General features: G+C 41.4%; 1 protein-coding gene across 1 annotated transcript in view; it reads left to right on the top strand.

Annotated features, from left to right (window-relative positions):
- Window positions 1-22,171, top strand: part of PPME1 (protein phosphatase methylesterase 1) — a 76,119-nt gene extending 53,948 nt beyond the window's left edge. The window contains exons 8-14 of the mRNA XM_082844351.1: window positions 2,119-2,184; window positions 7,626-7,749; window positions 13,779-13,908; window positions 14,809-14,853; window positions 18,858-18,922; window positions 19,548-19,615; window positions 20,958-22,171. Coding sequence (XP_082700477.1) covers window positions 2,119-2,184; window positions 7,626-7,749; window positions 13,779-13,908; window positions 14,809-14,853; window positions 18,858-18,922; window positions 19,548-19,615; window positions 20,958-20,976 — 517 coding nt within the window. The 3' untranslated portion in view covers window positions 20,977-22,171. The remainder of the gene's footprint in view (window positions 1-2,118; window positions 2,185-7,625; window positions 7,750-13,778; window positions 13,909-14,808; window positions 14,854-18,857; window positions 18,923-19,547; window positions 19,616-20,957) is intronic.
- The last annotated feature ends 317 nt before the right edge of the window (window positions 22,172-22,488 follow it).

The raw sequence follows: 22,488 nt of genomic DNA, 5'->3' as shown, positions 1-22,488 counted from the left end.
AGGTAGAGCTGACAGAACTACCTTATGGATAGTGTGTTGGGAGAGGGGGTTGGGGGAGATGCAGTATTCAAGGGTGACTTCTAGGTTTTTAGCCTAAGCAATTGGTGAATGGTAGAGACAAAGAGCAGCAGATTTGAGAGCAGGGTATCAGGATTTTTATTTGGATAAGCTGAAATGCTTATTATACATCTAAGTGAAAATGTTAAGTAGGCACTTGTATACACTAGTTAGAAGAGGTTGAGCTAGAGATAGATTGGAGAATCATCATCACATAGATAACATTTAAAGCCAAAATATTGAATGCAGTCACCTAGTTGATAGAAAAAGATCCAAGAACTGAGCCTTGGGTTACTCTACAATATTGAGAGCTTGGGAAGGAAAGGAAGATCCAACAAAAGAAACTGAAAAGACACAGTTGGTGAGATAGAAGGAAAGCAAGAGAGCAGCATAGCAAGTGTTTATAGAAAGAAGGAGAGGGGATCTAGGTTAAATGCTGCTGAGAGATCAAGTAAGGTAAAGACTAAGAAATGACCATTAGGATGGTCATTGGCATGATGGAGGTGACCTTGACAAAGGAAATCTCAGAAAGTAGGAGATAAAAACCTGATATAAGTTGGGGATATTGGTTGAGGAAAGGATGGGAGGTGACAAAGTAGAGAAAACATGTAAGATAACTTTTTTGAGAAGTTTTGTTGTATAGGAGAGCAGAGAAATGGGTTAGTATCTAGAAGTGAATATGGGGTTGAAAATGTTTTTAAAGGCTAGAGAAGGTTTTTATTTTTATTTATTTTTTGATGTGGATCATTTAAAAAAAATATTCATTCATTCATTAAAATTCATTCATTCATTTAGCTAGCTAGCTACCTGTGCTGGGATCTTTTGCTGTGGCATACAAACTCTCAGTTGTGGCATGTGGGACCTAATTCCCTAACCAGGGATGGAACCTGGGCCCCCTGCATTGGGAGCGCAGAGTGTTAGCCACTGGACCACCAGGGAAGTCCCCTAGAGGCTGTTTTTAAAGGATGTTTTATAGTATTCACTAGAGAAAAAAATAACGACATAAGAAAGAGACAGGATAAGTAAAGGAAACGAGGTCTTCATAAACAAGAGAGAATGGGAAACCAGTGCCCAACATTGGCCTTGAATAGGAACAGAGATATTTCACCTATTAAACAGTCTTCAAAGGCAGAGTATATGATTATAAATACTAGTGGATTTGTAGATTCAGTTTGCGGTAGAAAAACGACGTAGTAGTTTTGATTGCCTCTGTTTATCATTAAAATAAGAAACAAAGTCATTATCTAAGGGGGGGTACACTAAAATTTTATGTGATTTTTTTGTTTGTTTTAAGCTAAAAAATGAGATTTGAAGAAATGTGTTCTTGTGGGCCTGCTTCAGGTGGTGTTTTCAGTTCCGCCTGGGACATGTAGTCTTTTTGCTTGGGCCTTAGCCAACTCTGAGAAGACTAATCTATATTTATAGAGTCAAAGCTCCTAAGTTCTATCATGGCATGTAAGACCCTCTAGGAGCTAGCCCCTGCATGCCTATCCTTATTCTGTCACACTACTCCTTTACTCTCCTCTGCTCCTCCTTGCACTCTGCCTTCTAAAATCATCATCCTGCCGACTTTTTCACATCACAGTGTCTTCATTCACAACGTGCCTTCTGCCTGTTTTGCTCTGACCACCAGCTTTTATCTTCCGCTTAACTTATCTTCAGTCCTCAGTTTAGGCAAGACATTTGGGAAGCTTTCTCTAACCTCATTTAGAATAAAGTGGTTCCTTTGAACCTTGCCTTATTATATTAAAATTATTTGTTGTGTTTCTTTCCCCCACTGAATTATGTGCTGCTTGAGCACAGGCCTGGCACATAGTATCCTACTGGTAAATATTTGCAGAACTGAAGTGATTTTAATGCCTTTACCTAATTTTTACTGCTTGGCTTATAGCCATAATAACCAAGTGGGAAGTAGTGGTAGTCTCCATGGTAAGCTACATTGGTAACCACACCTTTTTAGTAGATCGCACAGAATCTGCAGAATTATTGATTTGACCCTGGTGACGTGGTAAGATGGATGCTGAATAACCTTCTCTCTCCTGTCTCACTGTTCTCTTCTAGTGTGAAGAGTGGCCAGATTCGAAATCTGGAGTCTGCCCGTGTCTCAATGGTTGGCCAAGTCAAACAGTAGGTCTTATTTTGCCCCCTTGGGCTGGTTAGAGGCTGAAACATGGTGAGGGAATTACAGATTGCTTTTATTGTCATATACCTATTCTACCATCTTGGTGAATGCCTTCATTATTTTAGATAATTTTTATAAGTGAGCTCATTAGGGCCAGCTATATAGATTTTCTTTTTTTCTTTCTTCTTTTTTGAAGAAATCCCAAAGCCAAATAATGTCTTCTATATAATACTGGATTACCTTATTAGCACAACTGTAGGTGTTAAAAGGTCAAGAATACCAGAGAAAGGACGTTAAATTAAGTGTTCACTCTAGTGCTGGCAGCTATGGTTTCATTATTATTTTTTTAACATCTTTATTGGAGTATAATTGCTTTACAATGGTGTGTTAGTTTCTGCTGTATAACAAAGTGAATCAGGTATATGTATACATATATCCCCATATCTCCTTCCTCTTGCGTCTCCCTCCCACCCTCCCTATCCCACCCCTCTAGGTGGTCACAAAGCACCGAGCTGATCTCCCTGTGCTATGCGGCTGCTTCCCACTAGCTATCTGTTTTACATTTGGTAGTGTATATATGTCCATGTAACTCTCTCACTTTGTCCCAGCTTACCCTTCCCACTCCCTGTGTCCTCAAGTCCATTCTCTATGTCTGCATCTTTATTCCTCTCCTGCCCCTAGGTTCCTCAGAGCCATTTTTTTTTTAAGATTCCATATATATGTGTTAACATATAGTATTTGTTTTTCTCTTTCTGACTTACTTCACTCTGTATGACAGACTCTAGGTCCATCCACCTCACTACCAATAGTTCAATTTCATTTCTCTTTATGGCTGAGTAATATTCCATTGTATATATGTGCCACATCTTCTTTATCCATTCATCTGTCAGTGGATACTTAGGTTGCTTCCATGTCCTGGCTATTGTAAATAGTGCTGCAGTGAACAGTGCGTTACATGTCTCTTTTTGAATTATGGTTTTCTCAGGGTATATGCCCAGTAGTGGGATTGCTGGGTCATATGGTAGTTCTATTTTTAGTTTTTTAAGGAACCTCCATACTGTTCTCCATAGTGGCTGTATCAGTTTACATTCCCATCAACAGTGCAAGAGGGTTCCCTTTTCTCCACACCCTCTCCAGCATTTATTGTTTGTAGATTTTTTGATGATGGCCATTCTGACCGGTGTAAGGTGATAGATACCTCATTGTAGTTTTGTTTTGTTTTTAATTTATTTATTTTTGACTGCGTTGGGTCTTCGTTGCTGCACATGGGCTCTCTCTAGTTGTGGTGAGTGGGGGCTACTCTTCATTGCAGTGCATGGGCCTCTCATTGGGGTGGCTTCTCTTGTTGCGGATCCTGGGCTCTAGGCATGTGAGCTTCAGTAGTTGTGTCATGTGGGCTCAGTAGTTGTGGCTCACGGGCTCTAGAGCGCAGGCTCAGTAGTTGTGGCACATGGACTTAGTCGCTCCACGGCATGTGGGATCTTCCCAGACCAGGGCTTGAACCTGTATTCCCTGCATTGGCAGGCAGATTCTTAACCACTGTGCCACCAGGGAAGCCCTCATTGTAGTTTTGATTTGCATTTCACTAATGATTAGTGATGTTGAGTGGTCTTTCATGTGTTTGTTGCCAATCTGTATATCTTCTTCGGAGAAATGTCTTTTTAGGTCTTCTGCCCATTTTTGGATTGGGTTGTTTTTTTTTTTTTTTGATATTGAGCTGCATGAGCTGCTTGTATATTTTGGAGATTAATCCTTTGTCAGTTGCTTCATTTACAAATATTTTCTCCCATTCTGAGGGTTGTCTTTTCGTCTTGTTTATGGTTTCCTTTGCTGTGCAAAAGCTTTTAAGTCTCATTAGTTTCCATTTGTTTATTTATTTTTTTTGTTTGTTTGTTTGTTTTTTTGCGCTATGCGGGCCTCTCACTGTTGTGGCCTCTCGAGCTGCGGAGCAGCACAGGCTCCAGACGCGCAGGCTCAGCAGCCATGGCTCACGGGCCTAGCCGCTCCGTGGCATGTGGGATCTTCCTGGACTGGGGCACGAACCCGAGTCCCCTGCATCAGCAGGCGGACTCTCAACCACTGCGCCACCAGGGAAACCCTATTTTTGTTTTTATTTCCATTTCTTTAGGAGGTGGGTCAAAAAGGACCTTGCTGTGATTTATGTCATAAATTCTGCCTATTTTCCTCTAAGAATTTGATAGTGTCTGGCCTTACATTTAGGTCTTTAATCCATTTTGAGTTTATTTGTGTATGGTGTTAGGAAGTGTTCTAATTTCATTCTTTTACACATAGCTGTCCAGTTTTCCCAGCCCCACTTATTGAAGAGGCTGTCTTTTCTCCATTGTGTATTCTTGCCTCCTTTATCAAAGATGAGGTGACCGTATCTGTGTGGGTTTATCTCTGGGCTTTCTGTCCTGTTCCATTGATATATATTTCTGTTTTTGTGCCAGTATATGGTTTTATTCTGGTAAGAGTCTCCTTCTAAGCCAAACCTGGTTGTAAGGAAATTATATTATAAAAGCTTCCGCATAGCCTGGGTGAAAGCCAGATTTTAAGGTAGAGCTAAGATTATTTAGCCCAATTGATCCTCCTAGATAGGGTTACATCAGTCCTGGGTATTGCTATATAGTCACAAAATAAACTTTAGGTGAATTGGGAAAATGTTGCCCACCAGGACAAACAGCACAAGAGTTGATGAAAATGATAATGGCATTATTGAATACCTGCTATTTGCCAGGCACTGTGCAAGGTATTTTATATACACTATGTAAAATTTAAAACCTTGGGTAATGGAAATCTTTCAGACATACACAAGTAGAATAATATAATGAACCTCAATGTACCCATTGCCCATCTTCAACAGTTATGAACTCATGGACAGTCTTGTTTCATCTGTGCCCCTATTTACTTCCCCTAAGGACAAAATATATTGAAAGAAATTTCAGATAAACATAATTTCCTCTGTAAGATTTTAGCATGCTCTAAAAGGTAAGGACACTTTGAGCACAGTCACAAGACTGCTGTCACACCTAAAACAATTAACAGTTCCTTAATATCATCAAAGGTCTTTAGTATTCACTTACCTGATTATCTCATACATTTTTTTAGTTCAAACCAGAATTATAATAGGGTAAATACATAGCAATTGATTGATAAACCTCTTAAGTATCTTTAATCTATAGGTTCCACTTCTCTCTCTCTCTCTTTTTTTTCCTGGCAATTTATTTATTGCGGAAACCTAGTTGTTTGCCCTTTAGAACTTCCCACAATCTAGATTTGCTGATTGATTCCTCAAGGTGTAATTTAACATGTTCCTTTATTCCCTGTATTTTCTGTAAATTGTTAGATCAGAGGTTTGATCAATCTTAGGTTTGTTTGTTGTTATTTTGGTTTTTTTTATTTGTTTGCAAGTATAGGTGATATCGTATACTGCCATCAGGAGGCACGTAATGGTCTGGTTGTCTCTTTTATTTTTTTAATGTTAGTAACCATTGATGATCACTACCTAGATTCATTCATTCATTCATTTGCACTATCTCATTTAATCCTTACCATACCTCTTCAAGGTAACTATCATTTTATAGGGGAGGAAATGGAAGTTCAGAAAGGTAAAGTGACTTTCCCGGGATCACTAGCTAATGAATGATAGAGCTCATATTCAAATTCCCGTGTATTTGACTTCAAGGGAAAGGGAAAAGGGAAAGGGAAAGGAAAAGGAAAAAAGGGAAAGGGAAAAAGGGAAAGGGAAATTTGCGTAGTAATATCTGGCAGGCACAATGCAGAGGTTTTAAATAAGCTGTGAGGCTGCTCACTTTTCAATGCTTAAATATTTTGAGATCTGACTTGTCTAAGCAGTGGTAAAGCATTTTGAAAGGGAGTTAATTTACATGGCTTGTATGCAGGTAGTTCGCTGATTTGTAAATTTTTACTTCACGTGCTGTTTTCTCTAAATATGTAAACCTATGTATGTAAGAGTCTGTGTGTTTTAATTGTGACATAGATATTCGCTGGAACCTTCTTGCCCTTCTTGATCTAGGTATAATTCTCTTGAACCTCTCATTCCACTCCCAAAGCACATGTTGTTTCTTTGATACTTTGACCTAGACGTGAAACTTGACACCCTAAGTTCCTAAGAAAACCCCCACTTAACAAAACACTTGTGAACATACAGGTCACTGAAGGTTTGATAGAGGAGACAGAGAAGGAGAAGTTATTCTTAAAAATCCACCACTGAAGCTTGACTGACCGTTGAATTTATCCCAGTCTCTTTTTGTCTTGCTTGTTCTCTCTCCTTTCCTCCTTTCTCTCTCCCTTTTCAAGGGCAAAATAACATTATCATGCAGAGCAGACCTTGGCCCTAGCTGCTGCATAGGCTGTTGAGGTTTTACCTTTAACACTTGTCAATGTATTTTTTTCCGAGTTCTCTTTAAAAGGAATTATGGTACCAGCTGTTCCTATAATAATTTTTCTACCTAATTACATAATAGAGATAATATTTTTAGATGAAAAACAACAATAATTGGTTGCATCAGATGTGTTGATGTCTAAGGTTTATCTGGCCCTGGTTATTGTTTTTTTAATCTATTTTTTATTAATTATTTTTATTTTTGGCTGCATTGGGTCTTCATTGCTGCCCACGGGCTTTCTCTAGTTGCATCGAGCAAGGGCTACTCTTCGTTGTGGTGCGCGGGCTTCTCATTGCGGTGGCTTCTCATTGCAGAGCAATGGTCTTCAGTAGTTGCAGCACGCAGGCTCAGCAATTGTGGCTCGCAGGCTCTAGAGCGCAGGTTCAGTAGTTGTGGTGCATGGGCCTAGTTGCTCCGTGGCATGTGTGATCTTTCCCGGACCAGGGCTCAAGCCCATGTCCCCTGCATTGGCAGGCAGACTCTCAACCACTACACCACCAGTGGCCCTGGTTACTGTAATTGCCAGTTTCTGTCAGCTTATTAAAAGTGGAGGCCCTTTACCAATCTGTTTGAGCCTTGTTCTACTACAGGCAGGGTACAGTAGAAAAGCACTATGCTTTAGAGTTAATTGGGCCTGGATCTGCCTCCCAGGCTTATCCACTCATGAGCTAAGTGATCCTGGACAATTTTTTTAACTCTTCAGAGCTACTTTATGGGATTGCTATGAGGATTATATAAGATAACGCCAATAAAACTCTTGTCACCATGCCTCAGGAAATGGTTACTCCCTTCTGTGGGTCAGTATTGCTGCAGGAACTGGGAACCAGCCCTTGGAGTATAGTCAAACATTGGTGATGACTTCCACAGTCCTGGTCAACTTTTGTACATTTTAAAATGCACGTTTTTCACACCCTCCTTCTCCCACTGTTAAGTTTAAACTAATATTTGATTATAAAAGGCCATAAATATCAGCATCTCTAAGGTAACTTGTGTGTAGAAGAGAGGTGTGTGATAACACTTTTTTTTTAAAAAAAACATAGGTGTGAAGGAATTACAAGTCCAGAAGGCTCCAAATCTATAGTAGAAGGAATCATAGAGGAAGAAGAAGAAGACGAAGAAAGAAGTGAGTCAGTAAACAAAAGGAAAAAGGAAGATGACATGGAGGTGGGTGAAAGCCTGAATACACTTGGAAGGATGGGTTAGGGAATGGTTCAAAAGTGTGTAAGGTGCGAAAGGGAGGTAACATTGTTCTTTTTGTCCATCGTTAGATATTTTAGGAGACGAAGATACCATCGTAATAGATACTTAGATTAACTGTAAGATATAAAGCACTGTTGATGGCTCTGACAAATTGGAACATAAAACTTACAGTACTACCCTACCCTCAAGCAAACTGCTTTCTCATCAGGCCCTTTCTCACCTCTGTACTTCTGTTCCTGTGATTTATCTCATGAGAAAATCCCATTTCGTACCAGTCTACCCTAAACTTATCCAGATCCTTCCCATCTTTCAAGGCGTATCTCCTTGGGGAAGCTTTCTGACCCCAGTTTATGTTAGTCCCTCTGCAGTACAGCACTGAGAGCCTGTAGGACACACCTTAGCACTTGCTTTTCTGAAGTTGTGACCAAGTCATAGAACTGATTTTCATAAGCCACATTCAAAATATTATGGTTTTCTTATAGTCATCCCTAGAATGCAGATTCAGTGCCCTCTAATAACATAAGAATTGTCTCCCAACAAAAATATCCTATGTATTTTGAGGGCAGGAACTGATGTTCTGTGTGAATTTCCTTCAGCGTATAGCTCAGGGTTGTGTGCATAGTGAGTGTTCTGTGAGAACTTGCTGAGCAACTGATTTGAGGCCACCAGTGGGAAGGGGTGCTTTTTCTGGGAAATGATGAGTGAGTGTGAGCCATAGACTTTCTGGGATGGATTATGAATATCTTACTAATGACAGGGAATTAGTAAGATGTTACTAATCTTACTTATGTATACTTGGTGTATACCACATATTCCTTTGCATTTGGAGATGCTAGTGTTAGCAAGGAAGAGGGTGCATTTTTTTTAAACAGTATTTTTAATTTAATGAGGATCTTCTTGTCATCCTTAAGATCAATGAATAATACTTTGTACCTCTTTGGAGTTTACAAAATTATAAATAATGCATGATCAGTTTGCCCTCCAACACTCTGTGAGACGAGGGGAGACCTTTTCTCACATGTTAACACTATAGAAACTGAGACTCAGAGATGAAGAGATTTGTTCAGGGTAACCAATTAGTGTTTAGTAGATTTGAGACTGATACAAACTATCAGTTACGTTTTACCTTTTATGTGCTAGGATCTATACTGAATGCTTCACATTAATATCTCTAGTTCTCATTTTGCCTCTGCATTGTAGATATTAACACTGTTTTACAACTCAGATGCAGATACTTGCTTATGGTCACATATAAATGTTAGTGCTAAAACACATCTAAATCCTCTGATTTTTAATTCCAACTCATTTTTTCCTTATAATTTTTTATAGGGCCTATTGTATGGGGTTTTATGAACTCCAGCAGTTTTGTTAGGAGGACAAACTGAGGCATATCAGTCAATGAGGAGCATAGCTAAACAGTCTCCACCTGAGGAAGGACACAGAGAAACTCTAGTAGTCAACAACTTCTTGCAACTAGTAGATAAGTCCTGGAGATCTGATGCACAGCACAGTAATTATAGGCAACAATACTGTATTATAAACTTCAAAGTTGCTAAGACACTAGATCTTAATTGTTCCCACCACAAAAAAATGATAATTATATGACATGTTAGAGGTGTTAGGTAACACTGTGGTGGTAATCATATTGCAATATATAAATGTATCAGATTAACATGTTGTACACTGTAAACTTAAACAATGTTGTATGTCAGTTATATCTCAAAGGAAAAATAAATTAAAATGATGAAGAAAATGTTAATAATGCCAATTAAACTTAACAACAACAGCACAAAAAACCGGGCAAAGCTTCATAGGGGCATCTCTGTTTAGCACAGTATAAAAAGTTGTGTTTCAAATGACCCTGAGGCATACATAAGAGGTCAGTTGCATCCACTCTGCTCTGTAAAAGAAAACAAGCTATACATTTTTATTGGGGATGGGGAGAATCTAATACAAAATGGTTAAAATACAGAAAAGAAAGGGAAAACATTTAAGCTTTGATCCTTAAAGGAATAAACTTCACTTGTCCAGGAGATATTCCTTTATGCATAAATCTCTCTCTTTTTCGGACTGCTTTATTGAAAGGTAACTCATCCAAAGTATACCATTCAGTGATTTTTAGTACAGTCACAGTTGTGCAACCATCACAACAATCTAATCTTAGAACATTTTTGTCACTTTTAAAAGAAATGTCTTACTCATTTGCAGTCATTTTCCATTTCTCTCCATCCTTTCCAGATCTAGGCAATCACTAATCTACTTTCCGTCTCCACAGATTTGCCTAATCTGAGCATTTAATATAAGTGGAATTATGCAATATGTGATCTTCCATGACTTCCATTCCATCGCATAATGTTTTCCAGGTTCATTCTGTTGTAGCATGTATCAGTACTTCATTCCTATTTATGGCTGAATAATATTCCATTGTATAGATACACCTTTTTTTTCAGATTTATTGAGGTATAATTGCCAATTAAAATTGTAAGATATTTAAAGTGTACAATGTGATGAACAGAGGCATTGTGAAAGGATACTCCTCAATGAGTTAACACATCCATCACCTCACAGATTTACCTTTTTTGTGTGTGTTTTTGAGGACATTTAAGTTTACTCTCTTAGCAGATTTCAGTTATACAATACGTTGTCAACTATAGTCACTATAATTGTGTTTTATATTAATTAGATCCTCAGACCTTTTTCATCTTATAATTGAAAGTTTATACCCTTTTACCAACTTCTAGCTATTCTTCTACCTTCCAGCCCCTGGCCTGGTAACCACTTTTTTTTTTTTTTTTGCGGTATGCGGGCCTCTCACTGTTGTGGCCTCTCCCGTTGCAGAGCACAGGCTCCGGACACGCAGGCTCAGCAGCCATGGCTCACGGGCCCAGCTGCTCCGCGGCATGTGGGATCTTCCCAGACCGGGGCATGAACCCGTGTCCCCTGCATTGGCAGGCGGACTCTCAACCACTGCGCCACCAGGGAAGCCCCTGGTAACCACTTTGATAGACCACACTTTTAATCCATTCATCAGTTAATGGACATGTGGGTTATTTCCACTTTTTGTCTATTAGGAATAATGCTGATATAAACATTCAAGTACAAATTTTTGCGTGGGCATAGGTTTTTATTCTCTTGGGTATATACCTGTGAGTGGAATTGCTGGATGGTAACTCATTTGAGGAACAGCTATTCTGTTTTCCAGAGTGCCTGCATCATTTCATATTCGCAGCAGCAGTGTATGAGGGATCCAGTTTTTCTGTATCCTTGCCAGCACTTGTTACTGTCTTTCTTTTTGATTATAGCCATCCTAGTATGAAGTGGAATCTCATATCTGTGGTTTCGATTTACATTTTTCTAATGACTATTGATGTTGAGCATGTTTTCATGTGCTTATTGGCCATTTATGTATCTTCTCTGGAGAAATATCTCTTCATATCTTCTGCCCATTTTTAAATAGGGTTATTTGTCTTTTTATTATTGAGTTGTATTTGCGGATGAAATCTAGTATGCATTTGGGAGCAGCTTGTGAGATTATGCTGTCTCTGTGGAGCTGATCTCTTATAAATGACTCATAAATGGGAAGCACTGCATGCAGTAGGACAGGCTGAGGTTCCAAGTTGAAATGACAATTAGTGTTCATTTCAAAGTGTCCTGTGTCTGGAAAATATTAATAGAAGAGAATAGAATGAGTTGTTTAGTGAGATCTAGAAGATCCAAGTTTCCTGACTCCCCATCCAGTGATCTTTTTTTTAAAATTGTGGTAAAAAACACACACAACATAAAATTTACCATCTTAACCATTTTAAAGTGTATAGTTCAGTAATATTAAATATATTCACACTGTTGTGCAACCAGTTTCCAGAATTTTCTTATCTTGCAAAACTGAAACTCTGTACCCATTAAACAACAACTCCCCTTTCCCGCTTCCCCCAACCCCTAATAATCACCATTCTACTTTCTGTTTCTGTGAATTTCACTATACTTTACATACCTCATATAAGTGGACTCATATAGCATTTGTGGTCATTAATGATCAATGCAAATCAAATCAAAACCATAAATATCATTTTGTACCCATTAGGGTGGCTACTGCCAAAAAAACCCAAAATAACAAGTATTGGCAAGGACGTGGAGAAATTGGAACCATTGTGCACTATTGGTGGGATTACAAAATGGTACAATCACTATTAAACATGGTATGGCAGTTACTCAGAAAATTAAAAATAGAACTACGTTATGATCCAGCAATCTCACTTTTGGGTGTATACCCAAAAGAAATGAAAGCAGGGTCTTGAATAGATATTTGCACACCCATGTTCATAGCAGCTGATCTCTTAATAATAAGTGCTGTTGGAACATCTTTTCATGTACTTATCGGCTGTTTGTACATCTTCTTTGGAGAAATGTCTGTTCAATTCCTATGCCCATTTTTAAATGAGGTTATTTGATTTTTTTGTTGTTGAGTTACAGGAATTCTTTTATGTCCTTTGGATATCAACTCCTTATGAGATACATGACTTGCAGATATTTTCTCCCATTCAGTGGTATGCCTTTTCACTCTATTGATTGAGTTCTTTGATGCACAAACATTTTTAAGTTTGATATAGTCCATTTATCTATTTTTACTTTTGTTGCCTCTGCTTTTGGTTCCATAACCAAGAAATCATTGCTAAGTCCAATGTCGTGAAAAGTTTCATGATGCTTTCTTCTAGAACTTTTACAGTTGTAGGTTTTTATATTTAGGTTTTAATCCATTTGAGTTAATTTTTGTATGTTGTCCAACTTCATTCTTTTGCTTATGGATATCCAGTTTCCCCAGCACCATTTGTTGAAAAGAGTGTCCTTTCTCCATTGAGTAGTCTCAGCATCCTTATCAAAGATCATTCGACTGTATATGTGAGAGTTTATTTCTGGGCTCTCGAAGTTTTTATTCCATTGCTCTATTTGTCTTTATATCAGTACTATGCTGTTTTGATTACTGTAACTTTGTAATATATTTTGAAATCAGAGAGCATGAGTCCTCCAATTTTGTTCTTCTTTATTAAAATTGCTTTGGCTATTTGGGGTCCCTTGAGATTCTATATGAATTTTAGGATGAATTTTTCTACTTTTGCAAAAAATGCCATTGGGATTTTGATATTGTGTTAAATCTGCAGATCATTTGGGTAGTATGAACATCTTAACCATGTGGTGATCTTTAATACAATATATGCTGTCTCATGCTCACTTCTAGATTTTCATATTTTGGTTGATATGTGGTCATCTAATTATTTCAGTTATAATATTTCAAAATTTTGATGCAGAGAAGTATAGAGAACCTTTTATTTGTTCAGCTTGTATTTGATGAGTGCATACTCTGTGCCATCTACTTTATATCGAGATTTAACAGATATTGACATTTTGTCATATTTGTGTCAGTTTTCCTTTTTTAAATTACCATTGCAGGAACATTATATCATTGTCATAAATAAAAATATAAGAAAACATGTTCTATGAACAAATCAACATATTTTCAGTTTTCCCTTCCAGTTCTTTCCCAAAGTGTACCATATTTTTCCACTAGTAATCCTAACTTAGATGACATGTTGTACTCTGCTTCTTTCACTTAATATTATATTGTAAGCATTTTTCATACTACAATGTGTTTTTGTAGTTATTCTTCTGATGATGTGTTCTTTTTGCCAGATGAGTATAAGAAGCTCAATCTTGGCCTTACCATTTACTAGGTTTGTGATCTTAAGAAAGTTTCCTAGGTTCATTGAAACTAATAGAAGTAAAAAGTAAACTTCTGATTATCTAAACATGGAAATTACAACAATAACCTATGTCACAAGGCTGTTATAAGGATTAAATGTATATTAAAATGTCAGGGACATGGTAAGCTCTTAATATGTGCTAGTTTCCTTCCCTTTCCTTTTCCCAGGGACCTAGTTTTTATCCTGTTCCTCCAGGGGTTGCCCTCAGAGACTCAAAACTTGCTCTTATTCCTCCAGACCAAGAAGGACCATCCTTACACTTGGAGAATTGAATTGGCAAAAACAGAAAAATACTGGGATGGCTGGTTCCGAGGCTTATCCAATCTCTTTCTTAGTTGTCCTATTCCGAAATTGCTGCTCCTGGCTGGTAAGTGTGTATGTGTTTTTATTAGTCAGCTTGGGCTGCCATAACAAAATACAATAGACTGGGTTGCTTAAACAACAGATTAATTTTCCCACAGTTCTAGAGGCTGGAAGTCTGAGATAAGGGTTCCAGACTGGTCGAGTTCTGCTAAGAGCTCTCTTACTGACTTGCAAACAACCACCTTTTCACTGTGTCCTTACATGGCAGAGAGAGCGAGAACAAGCTAGCTCTCTGCTGTTTATTCTTATAAGGACACTAATCCTGTCCTGTGAGGGCCCTACCCTTATGACCGCATTTAACCTTAATTACTTCCTCATTTAACCTTAATTACTTCCATATCTCCAAATATGGTCACATTGTGAATTAGGCCTTCATCATATAAATTTGGGGGGAACACAGTTGAGTGCCTAGCAGTGTATGTATATTGTCATCTCAGCATGTCTTTGTTAAAGCTATTTACCAAATGGGTAGCGACTTCCAAAGTGAAGTACAATCCTCACTCATTTGTGCCCTTTCTCCTCCCTTTGCCAAATCCCTAAACCTAACTAAGCATAAGCATCCACCTGGGATGGCCGAATTCTGGCCTGGCCTCTACCTGGTCAAGCCCAAGTCCTTCTGCTTGAGTGGTATAAGGATATTCTGAGTATAATGGAAATTTGAAAAGTAAAACCCTATTTTCAGAAACCAGCTTAAACAAGCAAAGTGGTTACGGGGAACCTCAGCCTAGAAAGCTTCATGTGGTGAGAATATACCCTCAGGGAGTTAGGATTGGCATTAACATGAATTGAGAATGTCATCATGTTTACAACTCTAGCAATTTTTACTTCATTATTGAACAGCAAAGCCTATTTCACACAGCTTTTTTCTAGCAAGCTACTTATGGATTCTCTTATTTTGTTCTAGGTGTTGATAGATTGGATAAAGATCTGACTATTGGCCAAATGCAAGGTAAGCTGTGAAGAAATTATGTTCCTAGGTCCCCTGAGGGCAGAGAAATGGGCAGAGTCATGTGGAAATTTTCCATCTAAAAATGGGAATTATACTACCACATATGCCTCAGAGTTGTAAAGATTAAAGTGAGGCAGTGTCTTTGAAAGGGGCATTATAAACTATAAAGTGCTCTGTGTAAATATACATATTGTGAAAGATATTCTGAATACTGATCAGTATTTTTATTATTGTTCGAATTCTTAGGAAAGGGAAAGGTCCAAGATAACCCAGATACAAAAAGGTTGACCTCTATTTAGAAGACAGCGCAATGAGGTGGTAAAAGCGGGGGCTGAGCAATGCGTTTGAGTATTGCTTCCTTCCTACTAATTTTTTTGACCTTGGGCAAGTTACTTGACCTGCCTTAGCTTTAGTTTTCTCGGTCTATAAAATGAGAAAATTGATGGCAACCTCACAAGGATTGTGAGGTATAATGAGTAGGAAAGTGACATGTTGTGCTTAGGTCCAGGTGTATTGGCTAGATGACTGTGGAGGTAGTGGAACCAATTTCATGGAAGCTTTTGGCTTTAGTACAGATGAAAGGCGTGGTGAAGGTGAAGTCAGTAGTCACTGGCAACTTTGGGTTATAGGAAGAAGAGGTGCTAACTCCAAGGCCAAGGTTTCAAGCTTAAGCAGATTCTGTTCTTGACCTTCCTTCTTTTCTACTTACTCTCCCTGGGCAATCTCACGGCTCTCATTTATACCCTGATAACTCCCAAAACTAAACATCTGACTCATACCTCTCCATGTATCAAACCTGCTGGACATCTCTACTTGGATGTCTCATGGGCCCCTCAGACCGTTCCTTGAGCTGTCCTCAAGCTCTCCACAGAGAAGGGGGCTATTTTCCTTGATAATAGTTGTTCAAAGGCCTCTGAATGATTTATCAAACTCTGACCTTAGACCTTCATACCATACCCTTCCCTTCCCCCAACTACATAGTGTCCTGAGGCCTTGAGCAGGACCATGGGCTGGGACTATGTGATTTTTTTGGCACTGATGTTGGTAATTCTATTTTATTTTTTAATTTATTTTTGGCTGCGTCAGGTCTTTGTTGCTGCACGTGGGCTTTCTCTAGTTGCGGCGAGCGGGGGCTACTCTTCGTTGTGGTGCATGGACTTCTCATTTCGTTGGCTTCTCTTGTTGTGGAGCACGGGCTCTAGGCATGCGGGCTTCAGTAGTTGTGGCATGTGGGCTCAGTTGTTGTGGCTCATGGGCTCTAGCGTGCAGGCTCAGTAGTTGTGGCGCACGGGCTTAGTTGCTCTGTGGCATGTGGGATCTTCCCGGACCAGGGCTCAAACCCCAGTCCCTTGCATTGGCAGGCGGATTCTTAACCACTGTGCCACCAGGGATGTCCTGATGTTGGTTATTCTGAGCTTAGACATTTTTCCGTAAATTCAATTAAGCAAACCTTTTCTAAGCAAGAAAAGACCTGTGTAAGACCTGTGCTTGATGCTGGGCACACAGAAGAATCAGACATAGCTCTTGATACTATCTGAGAGCAGTTAATCTTGACTAGAATAGCATTTGGAATCAGTGTTGATCACCAGCCTTGGAAGCAGACAGTCCTGGGTTTGAATCACTCTTACTGGTTTTGTGGCCCGAGTGGATTGCTGACTTCCTTAATTCTGAGTTTCTTCATCTATCGAATGGAGATAATGAAATAATTCAATTGTGTGAGGTTTAAATGAGAAAATGTGGGTGAAGTAAAATAAATGATGGCTTCATTGTGTCCAGGAGGCACTCCTGATACCTCATTAAATCCCTCCTGTTTCCCCAGTAAGGTTTATGCCAAGACCACCTTCTCTTTCAAAGCATCCCATGAGTATGTATAGAGAGTAATGACATCCATAAAACAAAAGGAAATGGCTAAATCACCACAGATTCCAAACCACAGCCTTCCCAGCACTGTTTAAACCAGCTGAATTAGTTACTGAATCTTAGAAATCCAGCACTCATTGATGGTGCAACTTAGGTGAATGATTTAGGCTCTCTGAACCTAAAGTTCCTCATCTGTAAGATTGGCGGGGAGGGGCTTCCCTGGTGGCACAGTGGTTAAGAATTCACCTGCCAGTGCAGGGGACATGGGTTCGAGCCCTGATCCTGGAAGATCTCACATGCCATGGAGCAACTAAGCCCGTGTGCTACAACTACTGAGCCTGTGCTCTAGAGCCCGCGAGCCACAACTGCTGAGCCCACATGCCACCACTACTGAAGCCTGCGCGCCTAGAGCCCGTGCTCCGCAACAAGAGAAGCCACCGCAATGAGAAGCCCGCGCACTGCAATGAAGAGTAACCTCCACTCGCAGCAACTAGAGAAAGCCCGCATGCAGCAACGAAGACCCGATGCAGACAAAAATAAATAAATAAAATAATATGGAGTTGGAAATATGCCCACCTCATAGAATAATTGTGAGGATTACCCATGATTATGTTATTTTATGTGTACTGGGTACAGCATTGTTAGTATGTGTGAGCTCTCCCTGATTCCTTATACCCACTCTTCCAAAGAGGAGTGAAAAATGCAGTCCCAGTCATCAAGGTTTGAGTTGTAAGTTTTATCAGGTTATTTGCTCAATCGTTCATTCATCCAAAACTTACTAAGCACTTATTTAATATCTAGCCCTGGGTTGGACCCTATTAGGGATATAGAGCAAGTAATGATATTAGCCCTGTTCTTATAGAAATGACACACTCCTGGGGGGGCAAGCACCAGTGGCATATAGATATTAGTTTACAGAACAACAGGGGCACAAGCTGCTCTGTGTTTGGATCCATTAACTGCATTAACAGTAGTACATTAGGAGATACAGGGGAGAGGGGACTAGGCTGGAGCACCCAGCGGCAGCTTACTGCAGGAAGAGGGGCATAAGCAGGACCTTACTGGAGGGAATGGTCTTAGTTCCTCTGCTGACTAATTAAGTGGCCTTGGGCAAATCACTTCACTAATCAAGGCCTTGGTTTCATCATCTCAAAAAAGAATTTCAGTATTTGTCCTGCTTAATTTTATAGGGTAAATTTGAGAATCAACTTAAAAAATGGGTAGATGAGTATTTTGAAAAAAGATTTTAAAGCACTATGTAACTGGGGTAAGAATCCCAGAATGTGATAGCCAGAAGGACTTCCAGAGCTTACTCCCTTATTCTGAGGCTCTGAGAGTCTGCTCTCTCTACCTGTGGGAGCTCTGGGTCCCGTATTCTTTAGTCTCCTTAGAGATCTTGCTTTATCAGTCATTTCTGTTCATTCTTAATAACTGTCACATTAGTTGTGAGCTTACAGTGTTCTACAGGACAGTGTGAGAAAGTGCCTAGTACCATGTCTGGCACATAGTTAAGCACTCAAATGGTAACTTATTATTGTAATAATAAATCTCAAAGTCCTTAACATGGCCTACAAACCCCTTAAAGGTATGGTCCCTGCTTACCTCTCCAGCCTCATTGTTAACTCTCATGAGCACCATGCCAAAGTTTTTCTTTTCAGGAGCAAATACCATTTCATCCTTCTTTCTTTGTGTAAGTTATTTTTTCTGTGTGGGAAGCCTTCCTGGATCCCTATTTGATTGCAAAGCCCCTCTTCTTGTGTTTTTCCAGTTCCATACTGTGTTTTTCCAGTTCCATATGCTCTGTGTTATCATAGGAACTACATGCTGCATTAAAATGTTGGTTTTTATGTTTTGCTCTCCCACTAGACTGTAGTGTATACAGGAACTGTTTCTATGTGTCTGGCCCAAAGTAAGTGCATACTAAATAGGTGTAGAAAGAAAAAGTGAAGGGAAAATGATTTGCTCAAGGTTACAATTTCAAGTATTACCATCCTCCTCAAAGGCTAGGTGTAATTGGGTCCAGAGTATTGGCAGGGAGGGGATGGGGGAGTCCTGGCCTCCTGGAGTGACCTGTGAGGCTGCAGAGATGGTAAGGAGAGGACCATTTTAGTCCCTGAGGTGGCTTTGGTTTGTATCTTCCCCAGGGAAGTTCCAGATGCAGGTCCTACCCCAGTGTGGCCATGCAGTCCATGAGGACGCTCCAGACAAGGTGAGTCTGGTGCTTGATGAATGTAAAAGGACAACGTGGAATAACTGTGGGTCTCACAGAAGATAGAACCAGCCTCTGAGTCAGCCTGTGTCGCCTGCAGCAGCTGCTGTGGGGCCTACACAGATGGGACTCCACCAACTCCCCAGACCTCTCCCTGGCAGCTGCTTCTGGTCTTGGCTTTGTGTGTATGGGCTGAGGAGTTACTGGCACCCTGCTATTTCACCCAGGGCTCTATGGTTAAGATCTTAAGCTCTACTTCTCCATTGCCCCCGAAAGCCAGATGGTAGAAGGGATAATCGGGTAGAAACTGCTCCCTAAACCACAGTCACAGTTAGGAATCAATATGTGCTCCTCCTGTAGGAAAAAAGTGCTTTGTAACTCTAAGGGGATAAATAAGCCTTCACATCATTCCTCTTGACTTCTCTGGACCCATCCCTGGCAAATGGTGGGGAGGAGTCTCCCAGCCCTGCCAGGACCCAGGTCCTTTTGATTTCAGGCTCCTCAGAACTGTAGGACCCATGAGTCCACCAGAGAGCCTTACCTTCCAACAGAAGCCCACCAGACCTCCAAGGATGAACCCCGTTGCTACCCTTAACATGGCCTGGAACATCTCTCCCTTTTCCAGGTAGCTGAAGCTGTTGCCACTTTCCTGATTCGGCACAGGTTTGCAGAGCCCATCGGTGGATTCCAGTGGTAAGGAAGTACAAAGGTTTAAGGAGCCCAGCAGTGCTCCAACAAAGAGATATTTGCAAGGTTATAGGTATCTCTGCCTTACCCCTGCCTGGTTTAGGTCACCTTGCCTTTCTTCTTCCTCTTCAACACAGAGCCCAGCATGTGTGTTTCTGCAAAGCCATGGTTGGTTCTTTCCATGTGCTTTGGTTCAGTGAGTTGTTGCCTAGCTGACATTAAATGATGCCTAGTCCCCCACCCTCACTGTGATGCATACTTCTTCTTAAGATGCCCCTTCCTGTGGAGGGTGGGATGGGAATCCGTCCTTTTCCAGGCTCTCAGAGAAGTTCTATATGCCTTCTCCTGCCCTGCTGCCAAGGAAGGTGGGGCAGGTCTTGAGGCTGTGTAGAGATCCGGAGCAGGGATTCCAACCCCAGCACTAGTAACATTTGGGTTGGGTAATCCTTTGTGGTGCGGGCTGTTCTGTGCACTGTAGCATGTTGGAACAACATCCCTGGCCTTTACGTACCAGAAGCCAGTAGCACCCCTGAACACACACAGCTGTGACAGGCAGACATGTTTCTAGATTTTACCAAGTGTCTCAAGAGAGGCAAAGTCATTCCCAGTTGAGAACCACTGGGTCTAGAGGAACAAGGATGCCCTCATCCTAGGAAGCTCTCCGTGTGATTAGGCAGACATAATAGGTCTCTTTGTTGAGGAGGAGGAGAAAAGAGGCACGGTGACCCAAACCCACACGTCCCAGCCCCACCTCAGGGAGCTCCCAGTCTTTGCTACAGGAGGCCCCTGATCCTCAGAGAGCCCACAGGCCGAATGAAGAGTCACACCTGCCAGTTGGGAAGTCTCTTATCTGATTTTGATGATGGTCTAGGGGAACTTGTTCCCCACCCTCAGGAAGTTTGAAGAAGAAAAAATGTTGAAGAAAAAGAAAGGGTTTCTGCATTAGGGAGTTCTGAATGCCAGGGCCTAGGAGGTGTGGATGACAGAGCAGGGTAGGCATTGGAAATGAGCACAGGAGTCTGGTACAGTGAGCCACACAAGTGATTCCCTTATGCCAAAACACCCCTCAAGGAGCTGACCATTGATGGATCCCAGGAATCAAAATAAAGACTTAGTTTCGCTTAATAAGCAGCGTTTGGGGCCCCTGGCCCATTTGGAGCTGTGGTCAAATCGGCAGTACCCTGAGAGCAGACCCTGTGTCTTGCCCTGGATGGGGCTGAGAAGAGGTGGGAGAGATCTACAAAGGCCTTGGTGATCATTAGGGAGGGTTTCCTGGATGAGACAGGGTAAGCAGGGGGAAAGCTAGTGACGGTCACATTGTTTTCCACTCTCTTTCTACTCTTCACAGTGTGTTTCCTGGCTGTTAGTGACCTGCTCTCCTTCCCTCCCTCAACACTGAGCTCTGTTGTAAATACATCGCACCAGAGGCCACTGTGATGCCGCTGTCTCCTCCTCACCATCCTGCCCGACCATGTGACACCGGCTCCCTATAGACGGGCATCCCCAGATGTACAAACCCTTTCGTGTATTCCTGCCGAAAGCATTGTTTTCCAGGGCCTTTGACCAACATTGGTCTCCCCAGTTTAAGGCTCCCCAGCTCCTATCCCTTCCCTGTTCAGGGGTAGCCCCTGCCTGTCCTCCCTGCCTTGCCTAGGGTGAAGCCTCCATCAGAACTGCCACCCTGGGCCCCTATTCCTGGCATTAGGCAATGCACCTGCGTCCATATGTTTCCCCAGGCTCAGGGACCTCCATTCCTTGAGATTGTTCTTGCCATGGTCCTGCCCTACCTCATGGGATGGACCACGTGCGAGATGGTCCTTATTTTTCCCTTTTAAATAAAATACCAGTCAGGTACCTTTTTATCCCTGTCTTACTATTCTAGGCTTGGAAGACCCGGGGGGCCAGGATCTCATCCTTAGGTACAGGGGTGGGGGGTGGATAGCATCACAAGAAACCAGCCTGAAAATCAGGCCCGGCCAGTCCAAGCACATGACCTCCCAACTGGGGAGGGCCCACGGTCCCACTCCCACATGTCTGGGCACCTGCCCTGGGCTGAGGCCAGGCTGCTCCAGGGGTCTCTTGAGCCCTCACCTGCCACAGGGCAACCCAGGTTGAATACAGCCCACGCACAAAGCCACAGGCTAAGGCCCGTGGAGTTGTTTTTAAGAATCAAATTGAACCATTTTCATAATTGGTCCCTGGAGGTGTGCAGAGTGCCCGCTTGCCTTTTCTAGACCCACAGCTTATCTTAGCCATTTGTGGTTTCCATGTTACTCTTCATAGAATTAGTGCAGCCCAGCATCCTCAATATTTGCCCTCTTCCAGCTGCCTCATCACAGCACTTCAGTCTCCCCCTGCTGCCCAGGCACGCCATTCCCAAGGGCAGGGAGGGGCAGTCTCCTGCAGCCCATCTTTTCTGTGACTGTCTTAGGTGATGCGTAGCCCCCTCCACCTTTCGACCCAACAACTTCCTATTCCTGTCCTGCTGCAGGGTCTGAAGTCTGGGACCTACTTTGTTTCTTTGTTATTTATGATCTTGTTTAAAGAAAATAAATCTCCTAACCTTTATCTATCTGGTCTTTATGGAGTTGTCCTTATTTCTGTTGATCTGGGGGCAGGGAACATTTCACTGGGTTTAGTCACCATAGAGCACCAGAAAAACCTCTTTCCTGTAGCCTATCAACATCTTATGCTCTGCCTGCTTCCCAGATCCATAATGCCCAGTGGAATGGACAGAAGCAGCTTCCACTGCAGCCCGGGAGACCATATTCCAGTCCCATCTCTTCCAGTTATTTGCTGTGTTGACTTTGGCCCGGAACAGGACAGTCTGTACACCGTCCACATGACCTCAGGCACTCAGGGCTTTAAATCTGCCAACA

The sequence above is a fragment of the Leucopleurus acutus genome, assembly GCF_964270905.1.
Source record: "Leucopleurus acutus genome assembly, chromosome: 8".
NCBI lineage: Eukaryota > Metazoa > Chordata > Mammalia > Artiodactyla > Delphinidae > Leucopleurus > Leucopleurus acutus.
The sequence above is the reverse complement of the archived record's forward strand: the minus strand, read 5'-3'. Positions and strand labels throughout refer to the sequence as shown.